Source organism: Hyla sarda, chromosome 6 (genome assembly GCF_029499605.1).
Source record: "Hyla sarda isolate aHylSar1 chromosome 6, aHylSar1.hap1, whole genome shotgun sequence".
NCBI classification, from domain to species: Eukaryota; Metazoa; Chordata; class Amphibia; order Anura; family Hylidae; genus Hyla; species Hyla sarda.
In genome coordinates this window covers 287745841-287767679 of record NC_079194.1, presented here as the reverse complement: position 1 = coordinate 287767679, position 21839 = coordinate 287745841, and the positions used below count along the sequence as shown (strand labels likewise).

Genomic DNA, 21839 nt, shown 5'->3' with positions numbered 1-21839 from the left:
AATCTTTAGATTGCGTACACTGATCAATGCTATGCCATAGGAGAGCATTGATCAGTGTAATCGCTGCTCCATTGCTTCAGCCTGGCAAAGCTGACTGAAAGCCTGGAGCACCGATCGGACGGCAGGGAGGAAGGTAAGACACCTCCCCCGTCCTCTCAGCTGATTGGGAAACCGCAGCAAGTCCCGATCAGCCCACTGAGCTAGCCGGGAACAGAATTAACCGCTTTTAGATGCCGCAAACAACTTTGATCACAGCATCTAAAGGGTTAATGCCAGACATCAGCCCGATCGACGATGTCTGGCATTAGACGTGGGTCCTGGTTGCTAATAGCCACCGGGATCCACCAGGTATGATGTGCGCTCACCTGCTGCGCGTCATACAGCGGGAGCCCGCAGTGGATGTACATATACCTCCATTTGTGGGAAGACGTTAATTAAACATTAACTAGAAATTAATGAGACAAGAAAACAGGAACAAGGAAAACCGTAGACTGACAGAGCGTCTAATCAGATACCAAGAGAGCAGGGGTCCCTTGTCCCCAAATGGCTAGAGCTGCAAAACCCCTGCCTGACTACTGTCACTTCATTCACTCTATATGGGACTTCCCAAAATAGCCAAGTGCTGTATATGGTCACTAACTCAGGGAGGGTGATCAGCTGGGGAGCCATGACCAAGCAGATACTTTCTGTGTAATTACTGTGTAATTTTGGGCTGGTGAACAGGTTGAGGGTGTGTCTTAGATAAGGGGGTGGGGCGGAAATCTTTGTGTCCTGCTGCCCACAGGGCAGGAAGGGGGAGGGCTCCTGCTGCCCACAGGGCAGGAAGGGGGAGGGCTCCTGCTGCCCACAGGGCAGAAAGGGGGAGGGCTCCTGCTGCCCACAGGGCAGGAAGGGGGAGGGCTCCTGCTGCCCACAGGGCAGAAAGGGGGAGGGCTCCTGCTGCCCACAGGGCAGAAAGGGGGAGGGCTCCTGCTGCCCACAGGGCAGAAAGGGGGAGGGCTCCTGCTGCCCACAGGGCAGAAAGGGGGAGGGCTCCTGCTGCCCACAGGGCAGAAAGGGGGAGGGCTCCTGCTGCCCACAGGGCAGGAAGGGGGAGGGCTCCTGCTGCCCACAGGGCAGGAAGGGGGAGGGCTCCTGCTGCCCACAGGGCAGGAAGGGGGAGGGCTCCTGCTGCCCACAGGGCAGGAAGGGGGAGGGCTCCTGCTGCCCACAGGGCAGGAAGGGGGAGGGCTCCTGCTGCCCACAGGGCAGAAAGGGGGAGGGCTCCTGCTGCCACAGGGCAGAAAGGGGGAGGGCTCCTGCTGCCCACAGGGCAGAAAGGGGGAGGCTCCTGCTGCCCACAGGGCAGAAAGGGGAGGCTCCTGCTGCCCACAGGGCAGAAAGGGGGAGGCTCCTGCTGCAGATAGGAAAGAAATGGGAGACTCCTGCTGCAGTAAGTTGTCTTAAAGCTTGGCATATGATAGGGAAGAAGAGGAAGACGCGAGTATGGCCGATTTCCTGAGATACATAGAGAACATATCTTTATATATTTATTACTTTTAATTGTAAGATGAGCCAAGATATAAATAAATGGAGGAAGGATGAAGAGCTGTTTATAAGTTGTTGTGCATTGCCCACTATTTATATTTACTACAATAAGCAGGTGGAATTGTGAATGCAACAGCTGGAGGTCCACAGTTTGGAGACCACTGCTGTAGGTGTTCTGCATCCCTGTATTTTTTGTGTTCTGTTCAGTCAACATGTGTTATGATTGGCTTTTCACTCCCTGGCCTAGATACTTTGTGAGTGCGCAGTGTGACGGGCGCTCGCAGGGAGGTCACTGTCACACTCCCCAGAGGACGATTATCAGGACAGTCGTGCAGAAGACACAGCTGAAGGACAAAGACCAAGCAGCTCCAGAACGGCGGCTCCACCAGAGCTGGGGGATTAGACTCGGCTCGTGACAACACACAGTCACGTTTATGGAAGCGACCTCCCCTCCAGTAATACTAAGTAGACGCAGAAGGCTGGATGTCCCCAGTATACAGAGCATATCAGCCACTGCAGATATAACTGGAAGGGGGAGGGGAGAACGTTATTTGTAATTAGCTAGTATATTTATAGTTTATCTATAAATATTATACATGAGCAATATTAACCACTTGAGGACGCAGGGCGTACAGGTCTGCCCTGCATCCCGGATCCTTAAAGAACCAAGGGCGTACCTGTACGCCCGTGTGAATTCCGGTCCCCGCCGCTCGCCGGGCAGGGACTGGGATGCCTGCTGAAATCATTCAACAGGCATCCCGTGACAAAGTCTGGAGGTGAGGTGGGGGTTCCTGATCAATTCAGATCGGCTATTTGTTGTGATTCCAGGTCAAACGGGTCCCCGATGACCCAGAAAAAAAAAGGGCGATATGTGCCATCCGAGACGGCACCTATTACCTTTTCGCACTGGTGCCACCTCACGATTGTCCTGATTTGTCGGCCGGTAACGGGCAGTAGCGTGCCTCCAGTCCAGCTGTTGCATAACTACAATTCCCAGCATGCCCTTCCGCTGTCACTGTGTTGTGAGTTGTAGCTGAAGGCACACTGGTTGCGAAACACTGATTTAAGTAAAAAAACGTTGTGTTTTGCAACCAGTTTGCCTCCCGCTGTTGCATAACTACAACTCCCAGCATGCACGGACAGCCAAAGGGCATGCTGTGAGTTTTGGTTTTGCAACAGATGGATGTTTGCCCCCCTTATATGTGAACCTACAGGGTACATTCACACGCGTGGAGTTTTACAGTGAGTTTCTCGTTGCAAGTTTGAGATGCAGCAAATTTTCCTCTGCAGCTCAAACTCCTAGTGGGAAACTTGCTGTAAACCCCCATCCGTGTGAATGTACCCTAAAAACACTACATTACACAAAATAAAAAAAGTAAAAACACAACATATTCATATACCGTTACACAGTTTCATTGTCATTTATTTTTCATTGGCACAGCCCACTGTTCCAAAGATCTGTCAAATGCCAGTGGGGTGTAAATGCTCACTGCACCCCTTATTAAATTCTGTGAGGGGTGTAGTTTCCAAAATGGGGTCACATGGCCCCCGACTTCCATTCCAAACAAATTCTCTCTCCTAAAGCTCAATGGCGCATCTCCTCTTCTGAGCATTGTAGTGCGCCTGCAGAGCACTTTACAGCCACATATGGGGTATTTCTATACTAAATTTCAGGGGGTATTTTCTCCTGTTACTCCTTTTTTTTAATTACTAAATAAATAATATCACAATAAATCCGACATGGTCAGATTTTGTTTGTAATAATTATATATATATATATATATATATATATATATATATATATTTTTTTTTTTTTTTTCAACAATTTTGCCCAAGTCAAGGTTACGCCATTTTAGTTTTAACAAATTCCATAATAAATCCGTAATAAGTCCAATTACCGGTCATTAGTAATGGTGATGAGATCCATTATCACTTATTCCGCACCTTCCACAACACTACAATCTTATTAATAATCCTTCATGGTTGGATATGTCTTGAAGCCCGGACGTCTCCAGGGTAAAGACGTGATCCATACATTCATGTCCTCGTCGTCTATATTTGTGCTGTAACGTAGCAGGAGTTTTTTTTTTCTTCCAGCGTTGGCGGTTTCTAATTTTAACATCTGAAGATGCGGAGAGAGAGAAATATATACGTGGATGGGGAGAGCACTAAGGAGAAGAGTGAATGGCGTCCCCGCAGAATAACATCCACCACACTTGAAAGGACGAGCCATAAGAGGAGGAGGAGGATTCAGGACCTAACAACAGAAACTTCTTATCTAATTGGATTCTTAAAGGGGTACTCCGGTGGAAAACATTTTTTATTTCGTTTTTTAAATCAGCTGATGCTAGAAAGTTAAACAGATTTGTAAATTACTTCTATTAAAAAAATCTTTACCCTTCCAGTACTTTTTAGCAGCTGTATGCTACAGATGAAATTCTTTTCTTTTTTAATTTCTTTTTTTGTCTTGTCCACAGTGCTCTCTGCTAACACCTGAGGCCCGTATCAGGAACTGTCCAGAACAGGAGAAAATCCCTATAGCAAACCTATGCTGCTCTGGACAGTTCCTGACACGGACAGAGGTGTCAGCAGAGAGCACTGTGGACAAGACAAAAAAGAAATTCAAAAAGAAAAGAATTTCCTCTGTAGCATACAGCTGCTAATAAGTACTGGAAGGATAAAGATGTTTTAATAGAAGTAATTTAGAAATCTGTTTAACTTTCCGGCATCAGTTCATAAAGATTTCCACCAGAGTACCCCTTTAAAGTTTTCGAAAGAAGGAGACATAAATGGGCGGGGGAAGAAAAAAAAACGTGCGTATGAGATAGCGGTAGGGACTTCAGGAGATGGACCCCAATACACAGGCCCTGAGTTGTTTTAGTACATACTTGAATTTCCCCTATATGAAAAATCCTGGAGCATCTTTTCTTAGAACTCGTCCGCAGCCATAAATGCTCTGTCCGATTTCACCAGAAGATTGCATGCGTTTAGTCCGATGAGCTAAATGAGCAGCAGAATTTCCATTGAGTTTAATGGGAAGGTGCTGCAAGGTGTAGATATTCTGTGTGGATTCTCCATAGTGTGAACAGGGCCTTAAGTCTTCAAGGAAATGAATGGAAAACACATAACCCGGGTCCTCAAGAGTAGAGTTGTTAAATTTTGGCCAAGCCAAATGTCTATGTGTACAGAGCAGTGTTTCCCAACCAGGGCGCCTCAGGCTGTTACAAAACTACAACTTCCACCATGCATGATGGGAGTTGTAGTTTTGCAACAGCTGGAGGCACCTTGGTGGGAAAACACTAGTATAAAGAGATGGGGTGAGACAGCTGACAGGCACTCAAGTTGTACGTGCACCTTTATAAAGGATACTCTGTTAAAGCGGTATTATAATATTACTCTTATAATACTTATTCCTTACCCTGAGTGTCTGATCACATGGGGTTGGTCTGCTGGGACCCCCGCAATCAAGAGAATGGATGCCTGAGAGCTGTACTCATCTATCTTAATCCATTCGTTTTTTCATTTTCATTTTTTCCTCATCACCTTCTAAAAATCATAATGCTTTCAATTTTGCACCTAAACTTCCATATTATGGCTTATTTTTTGCGCCACCAATTCTACTTTGCAGTGACATCAGTCATTTTACCAAAAAATCCACGGCGAAATGGAAAAAAAAATCATTGTGCGACAAAACTGAAGAAAAAATGCCATTTTGTTATTTTGGGGGCTTCTGTTTTTACGCAGTACATTTTCCGGTAAAAATTACACCTTCTCTTTATTCTGTAGGTCCATACGGTTAAAATGATCCCCTACTTATATAGGTTTGATTTTGTCGCACTTGTGGAAAAAATCATAATTACATGCAGGAAAATGTATACGTTTAAAAATGTCATCTACTGATCCCTATAACTTTCTTATTTTTCTGAATATGGGGCGGTATGAGGGCTCATTTTTTGAGCCGTGATCTGACGTTTTTATCGGTACTATTTTTGGTATAAAAAGGGACCAAAAATACGCTATTTTGGACTTTTTTTTCCCTGTACGCCATAGACCATGCGGTTTAATTAATTATATATTTTTATAGTTCGAACATTTCCGCACGCGGCGATACCACATATGTCTATTTTTATTTACACAGTTTTTTTTTTATTGGGAGAAGGAGGGTGATTCTGACTTTTATTATGGAAGGGGTTAAATGATCTTTATTAACACTTTATTTTTTGCAGTGTTATAGCCCCCATAGGAGAGCTGGGCATTGATCAGTGTTATAGCCGCTCGACTGCTCCTGCCTGGATCTCAGGCAGGAGCAGTCATTCGGCGATCGGACAGCGAGGAGGCAGGTAGGGACCCTCCAGCTGTCTAGCAAGCTGTTCGGGACACCGCGATTTAATCGCGGCGGTCCCGAACAGCTCCACTGAATTAACCGGCACTTTAGACGAAGCGATCAAAGTCTGAAGGGTTAATACCGGGCATCACCACGATCGGTGATGTCCGGTATTAGCTGCGGGTTCCGGCCGTTGATGGCCGCCGGGACCGACGCGATATGATATGATGCGTTCTATCGCGGGAGCCCGCTCATGGCGTATGCATATGTCATATAGCGGGAAGGGGTTAAAGAGCTCCATAGAAAACGAATGTGAAGGAGTTTAAGCATGTATGGGATAGGCATAAGGTTATCCTTCATATTAGATAGGGATGGGCATAAGGCTATTCTTCATATAAGATAGAGATAGGTATAAGGCTATCCTTCATATAAGATAGGGATAGACATAAGGCTATACTTCATATAAGATAGAGATAAGGCTATCCTTCATATAAGATAGAGATAGGTATAAGGCTATACTTCATATAAGATAGAGATAAAGCTATCCTTCATATAAGACAGGGATAGCCATAAGGCTATTCTTCATATAAGATAGGGATAGGCATAAGGCTATCCTTCATATAAGATAGAGATAGATATAAGGCTATCCTTCATATAAGATAGGGATAGGCATAAGGCTATTCTTCATATAAGATAGGGATAGGCATAAGGCTATCCTTCATATAAGATAGAGATAGGCATAAGGCTATCCTTCATATAAGATAGGGATAGGCATAAGGCTATCCTTCATATAAGGTAGGGATAGACATAAGGTTATCCTTCATATAAGAAAAACGTAGAATAGAATCCAGCTCTATTATGCAATAAAACAGTCTTTATTCAAAAGGACATGATCAGGAACAGCAGAAGTTACGCGTTTCAAGCGCCAAGCGCTCTTAGTCATACATGGTATACAGGGAAAACACATATATATAGGCGGAGCAATGCCACTCAAGCATAGGTGCTGCAGTCAAGTGGCATTAACTCTTTACATGCTTTCACAACCTAAGATGGTATAAATAGATATAATAAACTACAAATAAAAACCAACACTTGTGAAAGAAAGAAAGAAAGAAAGAAAGTAAAAGATAAATATAAAAACAGTTTGGAGACATAAATGTGCACAACCTGAAATTGAAAATAAATGTCTATAAATAAAACTAATAAATTATATATATATAATCAGGGTGTGCAAGTATACAGGTTTAAATATACATATCAAAACACCTGTGTGCATATGAATAATATGTGTGAACATAAGTGTGGGCATAAAATATATATAAAAATGTATAATATTAATAAAGGTATATTTTTGGAAAACCCAAAACTTGAAACATAGAATACAAATGCAAAGAGAAAAGAAGGAACCAGAAGGTGAAGTAAGTTCAGGAAAGACATGCTAAATAACCCGAGCATTTGGGAATAAAAGAAGACACATCAAAACTGAAATGAGATATAGATGCCTTAAAAAATTAAAGCATGTAAAAATTAGTAATGTAATATGACATCTTGTCTTCTATTTAGTCCCAAAGGGGCCACGAGTAGAGAGTTTTAGAATCCAGAATATTTCTCCATTCAAAAGTTTCTGTCTATGATCACCTCCCCATTTAGATGGATTGACTTTTCACCCCCTCCCCCCAGCCCTACAGAAGCCGCTGCAGATCAATTATTTAAAGCGGGTGCTTTAAATCAATGAACTGCAGCGGCTATTTCGGGGCCAGAGACCGCCGCCGCCTGCTTCTCTCCCCCTGACGGTGGTTTAACCACCGCCGCTGCCACATTGCCTCCCCCATCCCCGGTTTTATAATTACCTGCTCGCGGGGTCCACTCTATCCCCCCTGCCCAGAGACCGCCGCCGCCTGCTTCTCTCCCCCTGTCCGTCCTGAGTTTAACCACTGCCCCATCCCCGGTTTTATAGTTACCTGTTCCCGGGGTCCGCGCTTCTTCTAGCTCCCGTCCTGAGCTGTCACTGTGCGCACTGACGGTGATGTCGCGTTGAGGATGTCACTCGTCATTGCACAGCGTAATGCAGGACAGCGCAGGACACCGGGAACAGGTAATTATAAAATCGGGGATGGGGGAGGCAATGGGGCAGCGGCGGTGTGGTAGGGGGTGCGGTGCGGGGCATTATCGGCAAGGTAATTGCCGATACCGATAATGCCCAAAATCGTGATTATCGCCCGATAATATCGGCCAAACCGATAATCAGCCGATCCTTAATGAAAACTGTAAATCTCACAGCTGAGGGTTTGATACATAGATGGGAATTCCATCGTAAGTCAATGACAACTCTCTCTCTCCTGCCCTGACAGTTTGCTACAATGTGTCAGCTTGGATTTCCTTTCAAATGGAAAACTCCTTTAAGCCGCTGTGTTTCATGCCAAAGTGGGTGAGATGGCGCCCTGTCATGGGGGTGTCTGACGCGTTTGGGGTGGTATAGGACAACTCACCTTAAATAATCTGGGGAAGACGTCTGCTGGCTGTCCGCGCACCACGAACAGACGAGAGCCCAGCTTCCTTAGACTACAGTCCAGATCCTCCAAGGACTGTAGTAGGAACCTGCAAGAGACAAGACACGTGATCACTGATCAGTCCATCAGGAGACTATTGGTTGCATGCCATGTAAATACACGTGGTGACGTGGCTGGCACGCTGAACACCAACACATTGGCATGTAATGTACCCATGACTGGCAAAGTGGAGGATCAGGTTATAGAGTCATTTCAACTACAGTAGTCATTTACCACCCGGTTAGTTTCTCTTTAGGCCGCGTTCTAGACCCGTCGCGTTCTTCCCCCGTCAAAAAAAAATAAAAAAATAAAAAAAACAATAACGGATGTTATCCCTTTGTATCCGTTATTGTTCAGTCAATAAACCTAAAAAAAAAAAAGTTTTTTTGTTCTGAGCATGCCCAGAAGTAAAAAACGGATTGAAAAAAACCCGATGCAAACGGATGACATTAAAGGGTTACTCCGCTCCCAGAGTCCGGAACATTGAGTTTTGAACGCTTTGTGCAGGCTTCTATGTTCACACACGCCCCCTCGTTACGTCACGTCCCGCCCCCTAAATCAAAGTCTATGGGAAGGGAGGGGGGGGGGGGGGGGGGGGGCGACAGCCTTTACGACCCCTCCCATAGACTTGCATTGAGGGGGCGGGACGTGATGTCACATGACAGGGTGTGATGTCACGAGGGGGCGAGCGTGAACACGGAAGCCGGCACAAAGCGTTCAAAACTCAATGTTCCGGACGCTGGGGAGCGGAGTAACCCTCTTAAGGTTCATCCGTTTCCCATAGACTTCAATGTTAACCAGGATGTGAAAGGGTTATAAAAAAAAATCCCATTGACATCAATGGGATTATTTTACAACTGTTTGTAATCCGTTTACAAGCTGCAACAACGGAACCTAAACTGGAAACGGGGACAGATGGCCTTGTGAACGTACCCTTACAGTAGAGCAGTGTTTACCAACCTGGTGCCTCCAGCTGTTGCAAAACTACGACACCCAGCATGCCCGGACTGCCGTTGGCCGTTGTAGTTTTGCAACAGGTGGAGGCACCCTGGTTGGGACACACTGCTCCAATGGAGGGTTGCACTATGTCCCACAGTGTAGGCCGGTGTTTCCCCAAGCAGGGTGCCTCCAGCTGTTGCAAAACTACAATTCCCAGCATGCCCAGACAGCCATTGGCTGTCCGGGCATGCTGGAAGTTGTAGTTTTGCAACAGCTGGAGGCACCCTGCTTGGGACACACTGCTCCAATGGAAGGTTTCACTATATCCCACAGTGTAGGCCGGTGTTTCCCAAGTAGGGTGCCTCCAGCTGTTGCAAAACTACAACTCCCAGCATGCCCAGACAGCCGTTGGCTGTCCGGGCATGCTGGGAGTTGTAGTTTTGCAACAGCTGGAGGTACCAGGTTGAGAACACTGGCTTAGAGAATTCCACAGGTTTCCCAGCAGTCCTATGTAAAAAAAGAAAAAAATCCAAATCCACATACAGACAGGAAGCACGGTGCCCGTCCCATCTCGAAAAAGGTGACTTCCGGGACAATACAGTTATATTAGTCAAGTAGTGCCCGATTTTAGACCATCAGAGAAACATACAGCCCCTGTAGCGATATGACTTGACTTTACAAGTTTGGAATACCCCTTCTTAAAGGGGTACTCCAGGGGAAAACTTTTTTTGTTTTAAATTAACTGGTGCCGGAAAGTTAAACAGACTTGTAAATGACTTCTATTAAAAAATCTTTACCCTTCCAGTACGTTTTAGCAGCTGTACGCTACAGAGGAAATTCTTTTCTTTTTTTTGTCTTGTCCACAGTGCTATCTCTCTGCTGACACCTCTGTCCGTATTAGGAACTGTCCAGAGCAGCATAGGTTTGCAATGGGAATTTTCTCCTGCTCTGGACAGTTCCTGATACAAGCATCAGGTGTCAGCAGAGAGCACTGTGGACAAGACAAAAAAAAGAAATTCAAAAAGAAAAGAATTTCCTCTGTAGCATACAGCTGCTAAAAAGTACTGGAAGGGTAAAGATTTTTTTAATAGAAGTCATTTACAAATCTGTATAACTTTCTGGCACCAGTTGATTTGAAAACATTTGTTTTTCACCGGAGTACCCCTGTAAGCTTTATTAATCCTTAACCATAGACCCTAATGATAAAATATCAGAACGTTATAGCGTCATTTTTATCATCGCAAACCTGTACTTTTAAGCCGATATATATCCTGCCCAATCTTCGCTACTAAGCATGGCGCTGTGTAACAGACGAGGGAAGCGACTTGCCGTACAAGTCTCAGTTTAGGAATATCCCCCACCCACCCCCCACATGGGCAGAATATTCTCGAATGTGTCTTGGCACGGATGGGACATATTGGCAAACCCTACCGGTTACAAAACAGTAATAAGCATGTGGCTTACATAACCCCAGGTAGGAGGGGACACGGAGCAGGGCGACAAGCCCGGGCTGAGAACCTGGATTTATTGGACTTTATTAAAAAAAAAAAAAAAAAAAAAAAGTTATTAACCCTGTAAATGGAAACTTTTTTCGGCTATGTGTACCGTGGCCCATTCATTCGCCCACCATGTAACCCATAGAAAGCTGGATTCTATCTGGAAAGGGGGTCTATCTATACCAGAGGTCTTCAACCTGCAGACCTCCAGATGTTGCAAAACTACAGCTCCCAGCATGCCCGGACAGCCGTTGGCTGTCCAGGCATGCTGGGAGTTGTAGTTTTTCAACGTCTGCGGGTCCACAGTTTGGAAACCAGTGATCTATGGGCAAGGGGCATCTGTCCCTTGTACCCGCCATAATATTAAAGGGGTTATCCAGGAAAAAAAAAAAAAAAATGTTATATATCAACTGGCTCCAGAAAGTTAAACAGATTTGTAAGTTACTTCTATTAAAAAAATCTTAATCCTTTCAGAACTTTTGAGCTGCTGAAGTTGAGTTGTTCTTTTCTGTCTAAGTGCTCTCTGATGACACGTGTCTCGGGAACTGTCCAGAGTAGAAGCAAATCCCCATAGCAAACCTCTTCTACTCTGTGCAATTCTCAAGACAAGCAGAGATGTCAGCAGAGAGCACTGTTGCCAGACAGAAAAGAACAACTCAACTTCAGCAGCTGATAATTATTGGAAGGATTTTTAAGATTTTTTTTTAATAGAATTTACAAATCTGTTTAACTTTCTGGAGCCAGTTGATATAAAAAAATATGTTTTTTTCCTGGAATACCCCTTTAAGTGGTGTAAACTGGGTAGTTGGCACCAAAAAATTGCAATACAGACAGATTATCACTGGTTAAAGGGGTTCTCCGGTGGAAAACTTTTTTTTTTTTTTTTTTTTTTTTTTAAATCAACTGTTGCCAGAAAGTTAAACAGATTTGTAAATTACTTCTATTAAAACATCTTTATCCTTCCAGTACTTTTTAGCAGCTGTATGCTACAGAGAATGTTCTTTTCTTTTTTTAATTTCTTTTTTTTGTTTTGTCTTGTCCACAGTGCTCTCTGCTGACACCTGATGTCCGTATCAGGAACTGTCCAGAGCAGGAGAAAATCCCCATAGCAAACCTATGCTGCTCTGGACAGTTCCTGACTAGGACAGAAGTGTCAGCAGAGAGCACTGTGGACAAGACAAAAAAGAAATTCAAAAAGAAAAGAATTTTCCCTGTAGTATACAGCAGCTGATATGTACTGGAAGGATTAAGATTTTTTTTTTAATAGAAGTCATTTACAAATCTGTTTAACTTTCTGGCACCAGTTGATTTAAAAAAAATAATAATTTTCCACCGGAGTACCTCTTTAAATATAACTTTGCTGTTCCAAACCCTGGTGCCAATTACTGCAGAATGACAGTACAATGCCAGGGATGCCACCCAGTATGAAGCTGAATTTGGAACACAGGAGAATTGGCACCTGGTGCCCCAACACCCCGTGACCTTTAATACCAATTCAATAGAGGGATGGTATCACTTTTTGTAACTCAAAGGATGCTAGGAGTTGTAGTTTTGCAACAGCTGGAGGCACCCTGAGTTGGGAAATGCTGTCTTAGAAGACGAAAATCCATACAGACCTAATACTTCTCACAGCTGAGGGTTGGTTACAGTCGCATCCAGTGTAGATAATCCCCGGATCTTAAAATATCAGCAGCACACAGTGCAGTGTAATCCCCACAACCTGTGGCTGGTGCAACACTACAACTCCCATCATGCCCTGACAGCATTCATTCAATGTATCAGCGCAAACAGAACACATGCGATTTTCTGCATCTGACTGCAAGCAGAGTAACATATTAAAATAAAAAGAATTATACACAATTACATATAAAGAATAATATGAAAAAATAACAAACAATAATATAAAAAGAAAAAACACAAAAATACATAAAGATTATAATATAATATAAATAAAACATATAAAGAATATAAATAAAATAACATACATAATATACAATGATTATAAAAAAAATAGAAACATTAATAATGATATATAAACAATATAAAACAACAATAATATAAATAAATAAAATAGAAACCTATAAACAAAACAATTAAATAAATTAAATAAAAACAAAAACAATATTATAAATAAACAACATATAAACAATTATAATAAACCAACAACATTTAAACAATAATAAAACAACAAACAATTAAAAATAAATAACATATAAACAATAATAAAACATATAAACAAACAATAATAAAATAACATATAAACAATAAAATAATAAACAATATAAATAAATAATAACCTTTAAACCATAATAAATAAATATAATAAAACAATACATATAGTTGCAAAACGTTTCTTCCTACTGTTTAAAGTGCTTTCTATCACCTGCTACATCGGGTTCATACATCCTGGGCATCAACTACTTTATACAAAACACCAGACACTAGCGCCAACCATATACCATGTCGGTGGGTGAAGGTGAAGCCCAGAGAAATGCATATGAGGTTTGTCGATGTAGCAGAGTTGGTTTTGCAGCCGACCCCCGAGTCACAAGTTCTATCCAATGTTTATAGGACACATCTGGCTCTGCTACATCTGCACAAATCAATGTTGCCCAACAATGTTCCTTCATCTGGTTGAAAAACACTGGCATAGATCTTCCCAAAGTCCCCACGCCCTGGCACACAACTTACTGGATGTGCCCTCACTTGATGCCTGCGCTGTTTATTCCTATACAGACGGGAATGCCCGCTACTGACCCCCATCATCATCATCAGCCTCCTCCAAATAGAGCAATAACACTACTAGCGATGCCACCCTGATACCCGTCACCACCACACAATGAACACACTACCACAAGTACCAGAGGTCTTTAGGACACACCCCTTTAACTGATGCCAGCGTAAGAATCCCCCTCTTTGTTAATGGTAGATATTGGAACCCAGAACATAAGTAAATGCCAACCCACAAGCATCATAGCCCATCCTACAACCATATACTATCATTGCCCACCCCATAGGTTAATGCCAACCTCCAGAGCGCAACAACTATTTACTTAACCCCGATCATCAGCTCAGCTTTTGCTCTTATGCCACCATCAAGGGTCACTACTTATATTCATGCCACCCCAAACCACTACCCCAAGCCAATGCCTATTTCACTGATGCCAACCCAAGCCAATGCCTGTTTCGCTGAAGCTATACCAGGCCGATGCCCGTTCACCTAGTTCAACTGCAAGGCAATGCCCGCTCCCTTGACATCACCCCAAGCCAATATACACATTGCTGATGCCACTCCAAACCAATGCCCACTCTGCTGACGCTTCCAATAGACAAGGCCTCCACTGATGCCAGCCCAAGCCAATGCCCACTACTGATAACTTACTTAAAGGGGTACTCCGGTGGAATATTTTTTTTTTTTTTTTTTTTTTAAATCAAAGGGTGCCAGAAAGTTAAACAGATTTGTAAATTATTTCAAATAATCTTGATCCTTCCAGTACTTATCAGGTGCTGTATGCTCCAGTCTGACCACAGTGCTCTCTACTGCCACCTCTATCCAAGTCAGGAACTGTCCAGAGCAGGAACAAATACCCATAGCAAACCTCTCCTGCTCTGGACAGTTCCTGACATGGACAGAGGTGTCAGCAGAGAGCATTGTGGTCAGACAGAAAATAAATTAAAAAAGAAAAGAACTTCCTCTGGAACATACAGCAGCTGATAAGTACTGGAAGGATTAAGATATTTTAACAGAAGTAATTTACAAATCTGTTTAACTTTCTGGCACTAATTGATTTAAAACAAACTGTTTTCCAGTGGAGTACCCCTTTAAGCTTATCTCCAAACCTTCTTTAAGCTGAAGCCCCGCCCTCTCAGTGACGCCCACCTCCATGCCCCACTATGTTGGCACCTGTAGTGTACCTGCCAGCCCCTCCCCCATGCGGTGCCCGGGGTCACGTGTCAGCACCGGTCGCCCCGCTCCTCACCTCCATCGGTTGATGCCGCCGGAGGACGAGGCCGCGAACCAGGGATCCAGGATGTAGACGCAGCGCACACAGCGCGCCCCCCGCAGAGCAGCCACCAGCGCCGGGTTATCGTGTAACCGCAGCCCCTTCCGGAACCAGTGCACGGCGGTCACCGCGGTAGTGGAGGAGGCGGCCATCCCGGGGAGAGGAGTCCGCTCTGACTGCACTGAGGTCCGGGGAGCGGCGGCTGTCAGTGCGGGACCAGCAGCTCCAAACACGGGACTGCCTGATCCCAGGCCACGCCCTCTCACATCCCTCCTCTCTGATTGGAGGGGGCGTCCTGAAGGGGGCGGGGCCTGGTGCGCTCACATGTTATCCATGTGTCAGGGAACACACTGTACCTTCACCGGGAACAGGGGAGGGAGGGGCTGTGCGGCTCCGGTCCAGGGCATGCTGGGATCTGTAGTGCTACAACAGTCCAACATTTCCACAGTATCAATGCTACAGCCCAGTAGTGTTTCCCAACCAGGGTGCCTCCAGCTGTGGCAAAACTACAACTCCCAGCACCAGGGTGCCTCCAGCTGTGGCAAAACTACAACTCCCAGCACCAGGGCGCCTCCAGCTGTGGCAAAACTACAACTCCCAGCACCAGGGTGCCTCCAGCTGTGGCAAAACTACAACTCCCAGCACCAGGGTGCCTCCAGCTGTGGCAAAACTACAACTCCCAGCACCAGGGTGCCTCCAGCAGTGGCAAAACAACAACTCCCAGGACCAGGGTGCCTCCAGCTGTGGCAAAACTACAACTCCCAGCACCAGGGCGCCTCCAGCTGTGGCAAAACTACAACTCCCAGCACCAGGGCGCCTCCAGCTGTGGCAAAACTACAACTCCCAGCACCAGGGCGCCTCCAGCTGTGGCAAAACAACAACTCCCAGCACCAGGGTGCCTCCAGCTGTGGCAATACTACAACTCCCAGCACCAGGGTGCCTCCAGCTGTGGCAAAACTACAACTCCCAGCACCAACGTGCCTCCAGCTGTGGCAAAACTACAACTCCCAGCACCAGGGTGCCTCCAGCTGTGGCAAAACTATCACTCCCAGCACCAGGGTGCCTCCTGCTGTGGCAAAACTACAACTCCCAGCACCAGGGTGCCTCCAGCTGTGGCAAAACTACAACTCCCAGCACTAGGGTGCCTCCAGCTGTGGCAAAACTACAACTCCCAGCACCAGGGTGCCTCCAGCTGTGGCAAAACTACAACTCCCAGCATGCCCGGACAGCCAACGGCTGTAAACGGTTCCATATGGGAAACCGTATGCGGTTTTTACTTTGCACATACGCATTTGTATCCTAAAGTTAAAGTAAAATTTTTTTTTTAATTATTTATTTTAAAATAAAATTTTCAAAAACTATAGTTTTTTTCCTTTTTATAAAAACGGACGGAACCGGTTTACTTTTTCCCATACGTTTCTATCGTTTTTTTTTGCCATGCGGTTTTCTTTAGAAAAACTGATTGAAAGCAGTATGGCAAAAAACGTGGTGTTAACCCAGCCTTACCCACAGATGCTGCCTATGATATTAGTGATCTTGATTTGTGAGCGCCCCCTGCAGGCCGCTAGTTATAGTGCAGTAAAATATTTGTATCCTTTAAAAAGAAAGCCGTCTCTCTAGTGACACCTATAGGCGGCTGCCCGGAACAGCAGTGTGTCTCTCCAGCCAAATCTACAGCCAGGACCAAGGGTGGTCCCCCGCAGTGATTTTTCTGGTACCATTACAATAATACCCAAATTATAAAGGTTTAATTTTATTTTACTGCTTTTAATTTTTTTTTTTACTTTTTGTAAGAAAATTAGGATGCTTAAAAATTGTCCTCTTCTGACCTTTTTATTTTCCGAGGGCCATTTTTTGCTCGGTGATCTTTAGTTTATTTTGTAAACTTTTTTTTTATTTAGATGGGATTTTGTGATGGCTTTATATATTATTTTTTCCTGAAAAATGAAGTGACCAAAAATCTGCACTTCATTTGGTATTTATTTAAATTTTTTTGTACCCATACGCTGTTTACCGTACAGGATCATAAACATTATATTTTAATAGTTCAGATATTTTTGCACACGCCAATAACAGAAGTTTTTTAAATTGTATTTTTTATATTCAGCTAGTAACTTCGCGCACAGTGCCATACATTTACAGTGCGACTATGTAGTGAGTGCAGGACATGGCGGACATAGCGATCCCAATGATGTCAGCCATCAATCCTACAAATGCTGTGATCAATGCCGATCATGGCATCTATATGCATCTGGATATACTGACCCTTAATGTGCAGTCACTGGGGTCTGTTAAGGGGTTAAATAATACTGTAACTGAATATCCCCACATCATGACTGGATAACACCGCCATACCATGACTGAACAATACCACCATATCAAGACCCATACCAGAAGAGAAAAATACCACCATACCAAGACTGGATAACACCTCCATACCAGAACGGAGTGATACCACCATATCAAGACTGGATAAAACCACCATACCATGACTGAACAATACCACCATATCAAGACTGGATAACACTGCCATACCATGACCTAACAATACCGCCATACAAGCCATCATTCTGCATGTGGGTACATTGACAAGTGCATATTTTACTGTGTGTTTTGCTGCTGATTTTCTTACCCATTGAAATTAAACGGCAGCTAAATCAGCTGCAGAAAATCAGCAAGCGGCAGCAAAATATGTGTTCACATGGGCGGATTTGTTTTCAAACTCATACTGTGTTTCCCACTGTGAGCTTGAATGGGGTCAATAGGGTCTGTGGTGGATTTTCAATAGAGGAAAATCTGCTGTGGAGAGCTCGTCCCCACTCACACTCACAGTGGGAAACACGGTACGAGTTTGAAAACAAATCTGCATGTATATACTATCAAGCAAGATGAAATAAAAGAAGCTTGAATTATCCACAAAGACCTGGTGAGTGCTCCACTCTTTCTTTACCGCGACCCACTTGCTGGTTGCCGGTGGTCAGAGAATCATACTGCGCTCAGCCAATCACCAGCCGCAGCGAAGTCCGACTCGGCCGGCGATAGGCTGAGCGGCTGTGTGAGAAAGCTTCAGCACACAAAATTCTTCACTACACCGGCACCTGCGCTCGGGGCCGAAAACGTCACACTGCCGCTCAGCCTATCGCCGGCCGAGTCGGGACTTCACTGCGGCCGGTGATTGGCTGAGCGCAGTAAGAGTCTCCGACCACCGGCAACCAGGACGAGGATCACAGCGGAGGCCGCAGCGGTTGCCGAAGGCCCCGAAGGTATGTACATCTTTACTTTTTTTTACTGCCGGCAGTATGGGGGACAGTTTTTATATTCCAGAGTTCTCCTGGACTATATAATTGGATATGTGCACTGACCCCAAGGCTGAGCCTCATAAGTCTACAGAAGCTGCAGAGTCATAGGAGACTGTTAAAATTATTAAAGTACTACAACTCCCAGTGTGCTCTGTCTGTGACCCCCTAAGGCTCAAGGTTGGAGGAAGCACAGGCTGAACAGACAGACCACAATGGGAGTTGTAGTTTTAAAGTTGAAGAAGATTCTGAAGGAAAAAACAAAACAATCCTCCTCCTTAAAGGGGTACTCCGCTGCTCAGCTTTTGGAACAAACTGCCGTCACACCCTCTCCCATAGACTTGAATTGAGGGGGCGGGGTGTGATGTCATGAGGTGGCGGGGCTATGATGTCACGAGCTCCCGGCGCCGCCTCCAGCGCTCGGAACAGTTTGTTCCAAACACTGAACAGCGGAGTACCCCTTTAATGTTCTCATCAGTCTGCTGCTCTGCCACCCCCTCCCCTTATCAGACACTGTGTGAGTACTTACAGGGGCTGCAGTCACTTAGTGTAGGATCAGGGCGGCCAGGAGGGGGTTAATCTTCTCCTTTACTGAGTGTCCTGAGCTCCGTGCAGGCAGATGACAGGCCTGTGTGTGAGGGAGAAGTCTCCACCAATCACAGCTCAGCTGGCAGAAGTCTCCACCAATAAGAGCTCAGCTGGCAAAGGGAGGGGGCGGGGTTAGCTCTCTCCTCTCCCTCACAGCGCAGAGGGCTTAGAAAAATACCGGCCATTGCATAGCCTGTCTTTATATATAAAACATCCCAGCAGGGAGTCTAAAATACCGGCCAGGTGGCAATTCTAGCTGCACAAAAAGTTGGTAAGGTTGCAAATTTTCACTTAAAACAACCTTGTGCCAATATATTTCACTTTTCTATGCCATGATACATTGTCCCCTGAGTATTAGACTTAGTAATAATGCAATAAAACACAATAACATATGATAAAAAAAAAATATATGTTTACTATTAAATCTCAAAATGTAAGATGTTCTGAGATCAGAGCCCAGTGATGTCATCTCTGCGTAGAGGCTGGAGGGCGCTCTATCTTCAAATGTTCTGAGATCGGAGCCCAGTGATGTCTTCTCTATGGCGAGGCTGGAAGGCGCTGGATCTTAAAATGTTCTGAGATCGAAGCCCAGTGATGTCTTCTCTATGGCGAGGCTGGAAGGCGCTGTATCAGATGTGCCGGGTGCTGCTAATCTACTACACTGAGGTCTCCTCAACGGATGATTCTTCAGGAGAGTCTCAAATGTTATAGATGTTATTGGGAAACTACATAGAAAGCAGAGAAATAAAGAAATATTTAGTATTTGAGCAATAGTAGAAGAGTATGAGAAGAGGAGATCATTGCAGTAAAGTTCTTACCTCAAAAGAGTTCCCCAATAGATGTTACAGATGTTCCGGGAGAAGTAGATCTATCTTCTCCTTTTCCATATCCAGCTCATATCGGTCATTATACAGGCTCCATCCGCATCATATGCGAATTTCTTCCGCTTTGGCTCCAGATCATCCATGTCGATATCCTCAGGGAATTGTCTCCCCTCCACCTCCATGTCCTCCGGCTGAGATGTTGAAGCCGGGGTTGATCCGGGAGCCAAAGCGGGCGGAGCTCTTTTGGCCGGTGTTGGCTGGAATGGTCTAGCCGATTTGGTGGTATCCTCGGTCACCTGGTCAAACTTGCGCTTTGCAGAACGCTTTCCACTGCTCGCCATCACTATCACTGCTGTGATACAACTCCCTCAACAAAGTCAGGGCTACAGCCGTTTTTGTTAGCCCCAAGATTCTATAGATTTATGACATCACATGTGTGACATCAGTGGGCGTGGCCACAGCACACACAGATAATATCATCCTTAGTATCATGTGATCTGCACTGGGCTTAGTATCTGCATTATACAGATTATACATGGTGACATCCAATTGCTATATTAATACAGAACTACAGAAGATTTCATGTTGTGTAGAAACATACTTTTATTTTCTTTATTTTTATACATTTTCCAATATATTCAGATCAAGAATAAAATCAGAAAAATACCAATTGTTCCTCAATAACACTGCAAATACATTTCTTTGGAAGCTTCTTTTGTAAACATTACCGATTGTGGCCAATCCTGGTGAAATGACGGTACAATGTATATGACTTTAATCAGTGTCCCCCAGACCGGTTACTTATACAGTATCTGAGCCAAATAGGCCGACAACCATGTACGTGTGGCTGTGAGCTGCACAATTATAACATATATATATATATATATATATATATATATATAACTCAATGGGGGAGAGGAAGAGTGGTGCAGTTGCCTATAGCAACCAATCAGATTGCTTCTTTCCTTTTTAAAAATAAAGAAGCAATCTGATTGGTTGCTATGGGCAACTGCACCACTCTTCCTCTTCACAGGTTTTGATAAATCTCCCCTAATGCATGAGTGTGTACATATGTATTAATGGGGAAGAGTTATCAAAACCTGTTCAGAGGAAAAGTTTGAGTTGCCCCTAGCAACCAATCAGATCACTTCTTTCATTTTTCACAGGCCTCTTTAAAATTGAAAGAAGCGATCTGATTGGTTGCTATGGGCAACTGGGCAATTTTTCCTCTGCACAGGTTTTGATAAATCTCCCCCTATGTGTCTATATTCCAGCATAACTTCAAATGGCTGAAAATATTTCTATGAAACTTGGTCACATGTTACTTATGTCAACTAAAAATATAGTAGACTTAAATTTACCCTAACTTACACCCATTTGCGAGGGTCTGGGTTTTTGACTAAAGTCCCATGTAAGTCTATGGGACTCCTACAGCTCCACTCTGCATCCCCGGTGAGTGTGTTAGTCCAGCTTGCAAACCACACCCCTCCTGTAAGTCCCGCCCCTCCAGCAATCTACAACTCTTCTTTTCAGCCCTTTTTTTTAACAGCTCAAGGCCCCAAAACACAATTTTCGACACATACAACCACATCACAGGCTCTTCAACACAATGTTTATATCCCAGCCCAGCCCCATCTTACTCCACAAGCTCCACATCTCTGGATGAATGTGCCGATCCGACTATAGAGCCACAAACCCTCCTACAAGCCATCACAAAGCAAGGCCCAATTTAATTTTTCAACCTCTCTTTATCACAACCCAGCCCCACATGAGGTCGGGATATGAGGTTGGGATATGAGGACGGGATATGAGGACGGGATATGAGGACGGGATATGAGGACGGGATATGAGGTCGGGATAGGAGGTCGGGATAGGAGGTCGGGATATGAGGTCGGGATATGAGGTCGGGATATGAGGACGGGATATGAGGTCGGGATATGAGGACGGGATATGAGGTCAGGATATGAAGACAGGATTTAATGTCAGAATATGAGGGTGGGATATGAAGTTTGGGATATGAAGGATTTGGGAATATAAGGTCGTGATAAAATTAGGGTTGCCACCTCTATTGCAAAAAAATACTGGCATTAATTATGGTAATTTGCATAATTAATTATTAATGTGTGACATCACAGGAAGCTCCGCTCATGCCCATACACATCATGTAATGGCACAGGGGGATCAGAAGGATTAAAATGGCATGGGGGTATAAGAGGGGGGCAATTAAAATGCCACAGTGGGATCAGAGGAGGGCAATTAAAATGCCACAGGGGGATCAGAGGAGGGGGATTG

At 44.6% G+C, this 21839-nt stretch overlaps 1 protein-coding gene across 3 annotated transcripts in view; it reads right to left on the bottom strand.

The window, feature by feature from the left end:
- CRY2 (cryptochrome circadian regulator 2) overlaps nucleotides 1-18724 on the bottom strand; it is a 52396-nt gene extending 33672 nt beyond the window's left edge. Inside the window, exons 1-2 of one of the 3 annotated variants that reach the window (XM_056527611.1) lie at nucleotides 18665-18724; nucleotides 8341-8449 (exon numbers count right to left, since the gene is read on the bottom strand). Coding sequence is in view for 1 of the 3 variants with exons in the window: in XM_056527610.1 (XP_056383585.1) it covers nucleotides 8341-8449; nucleotides 14816-14991 (285 nt within the window). In the remaining 2 variants the exon portion in view is untranslated. Of the gene's footprint in view, nucleotides 1-8340; nucleotides 8450-13218; nucleotides 13935-14815; nucleotides 15677-18664 lie in introns of those variants that run through there. The other 2 variants (XM_056527610.1, XM_056527612.1) reach the window with 2 other exon arrangements.
- Nucleotides 18725-21839: the final 3115 nt, after the last annotated feature.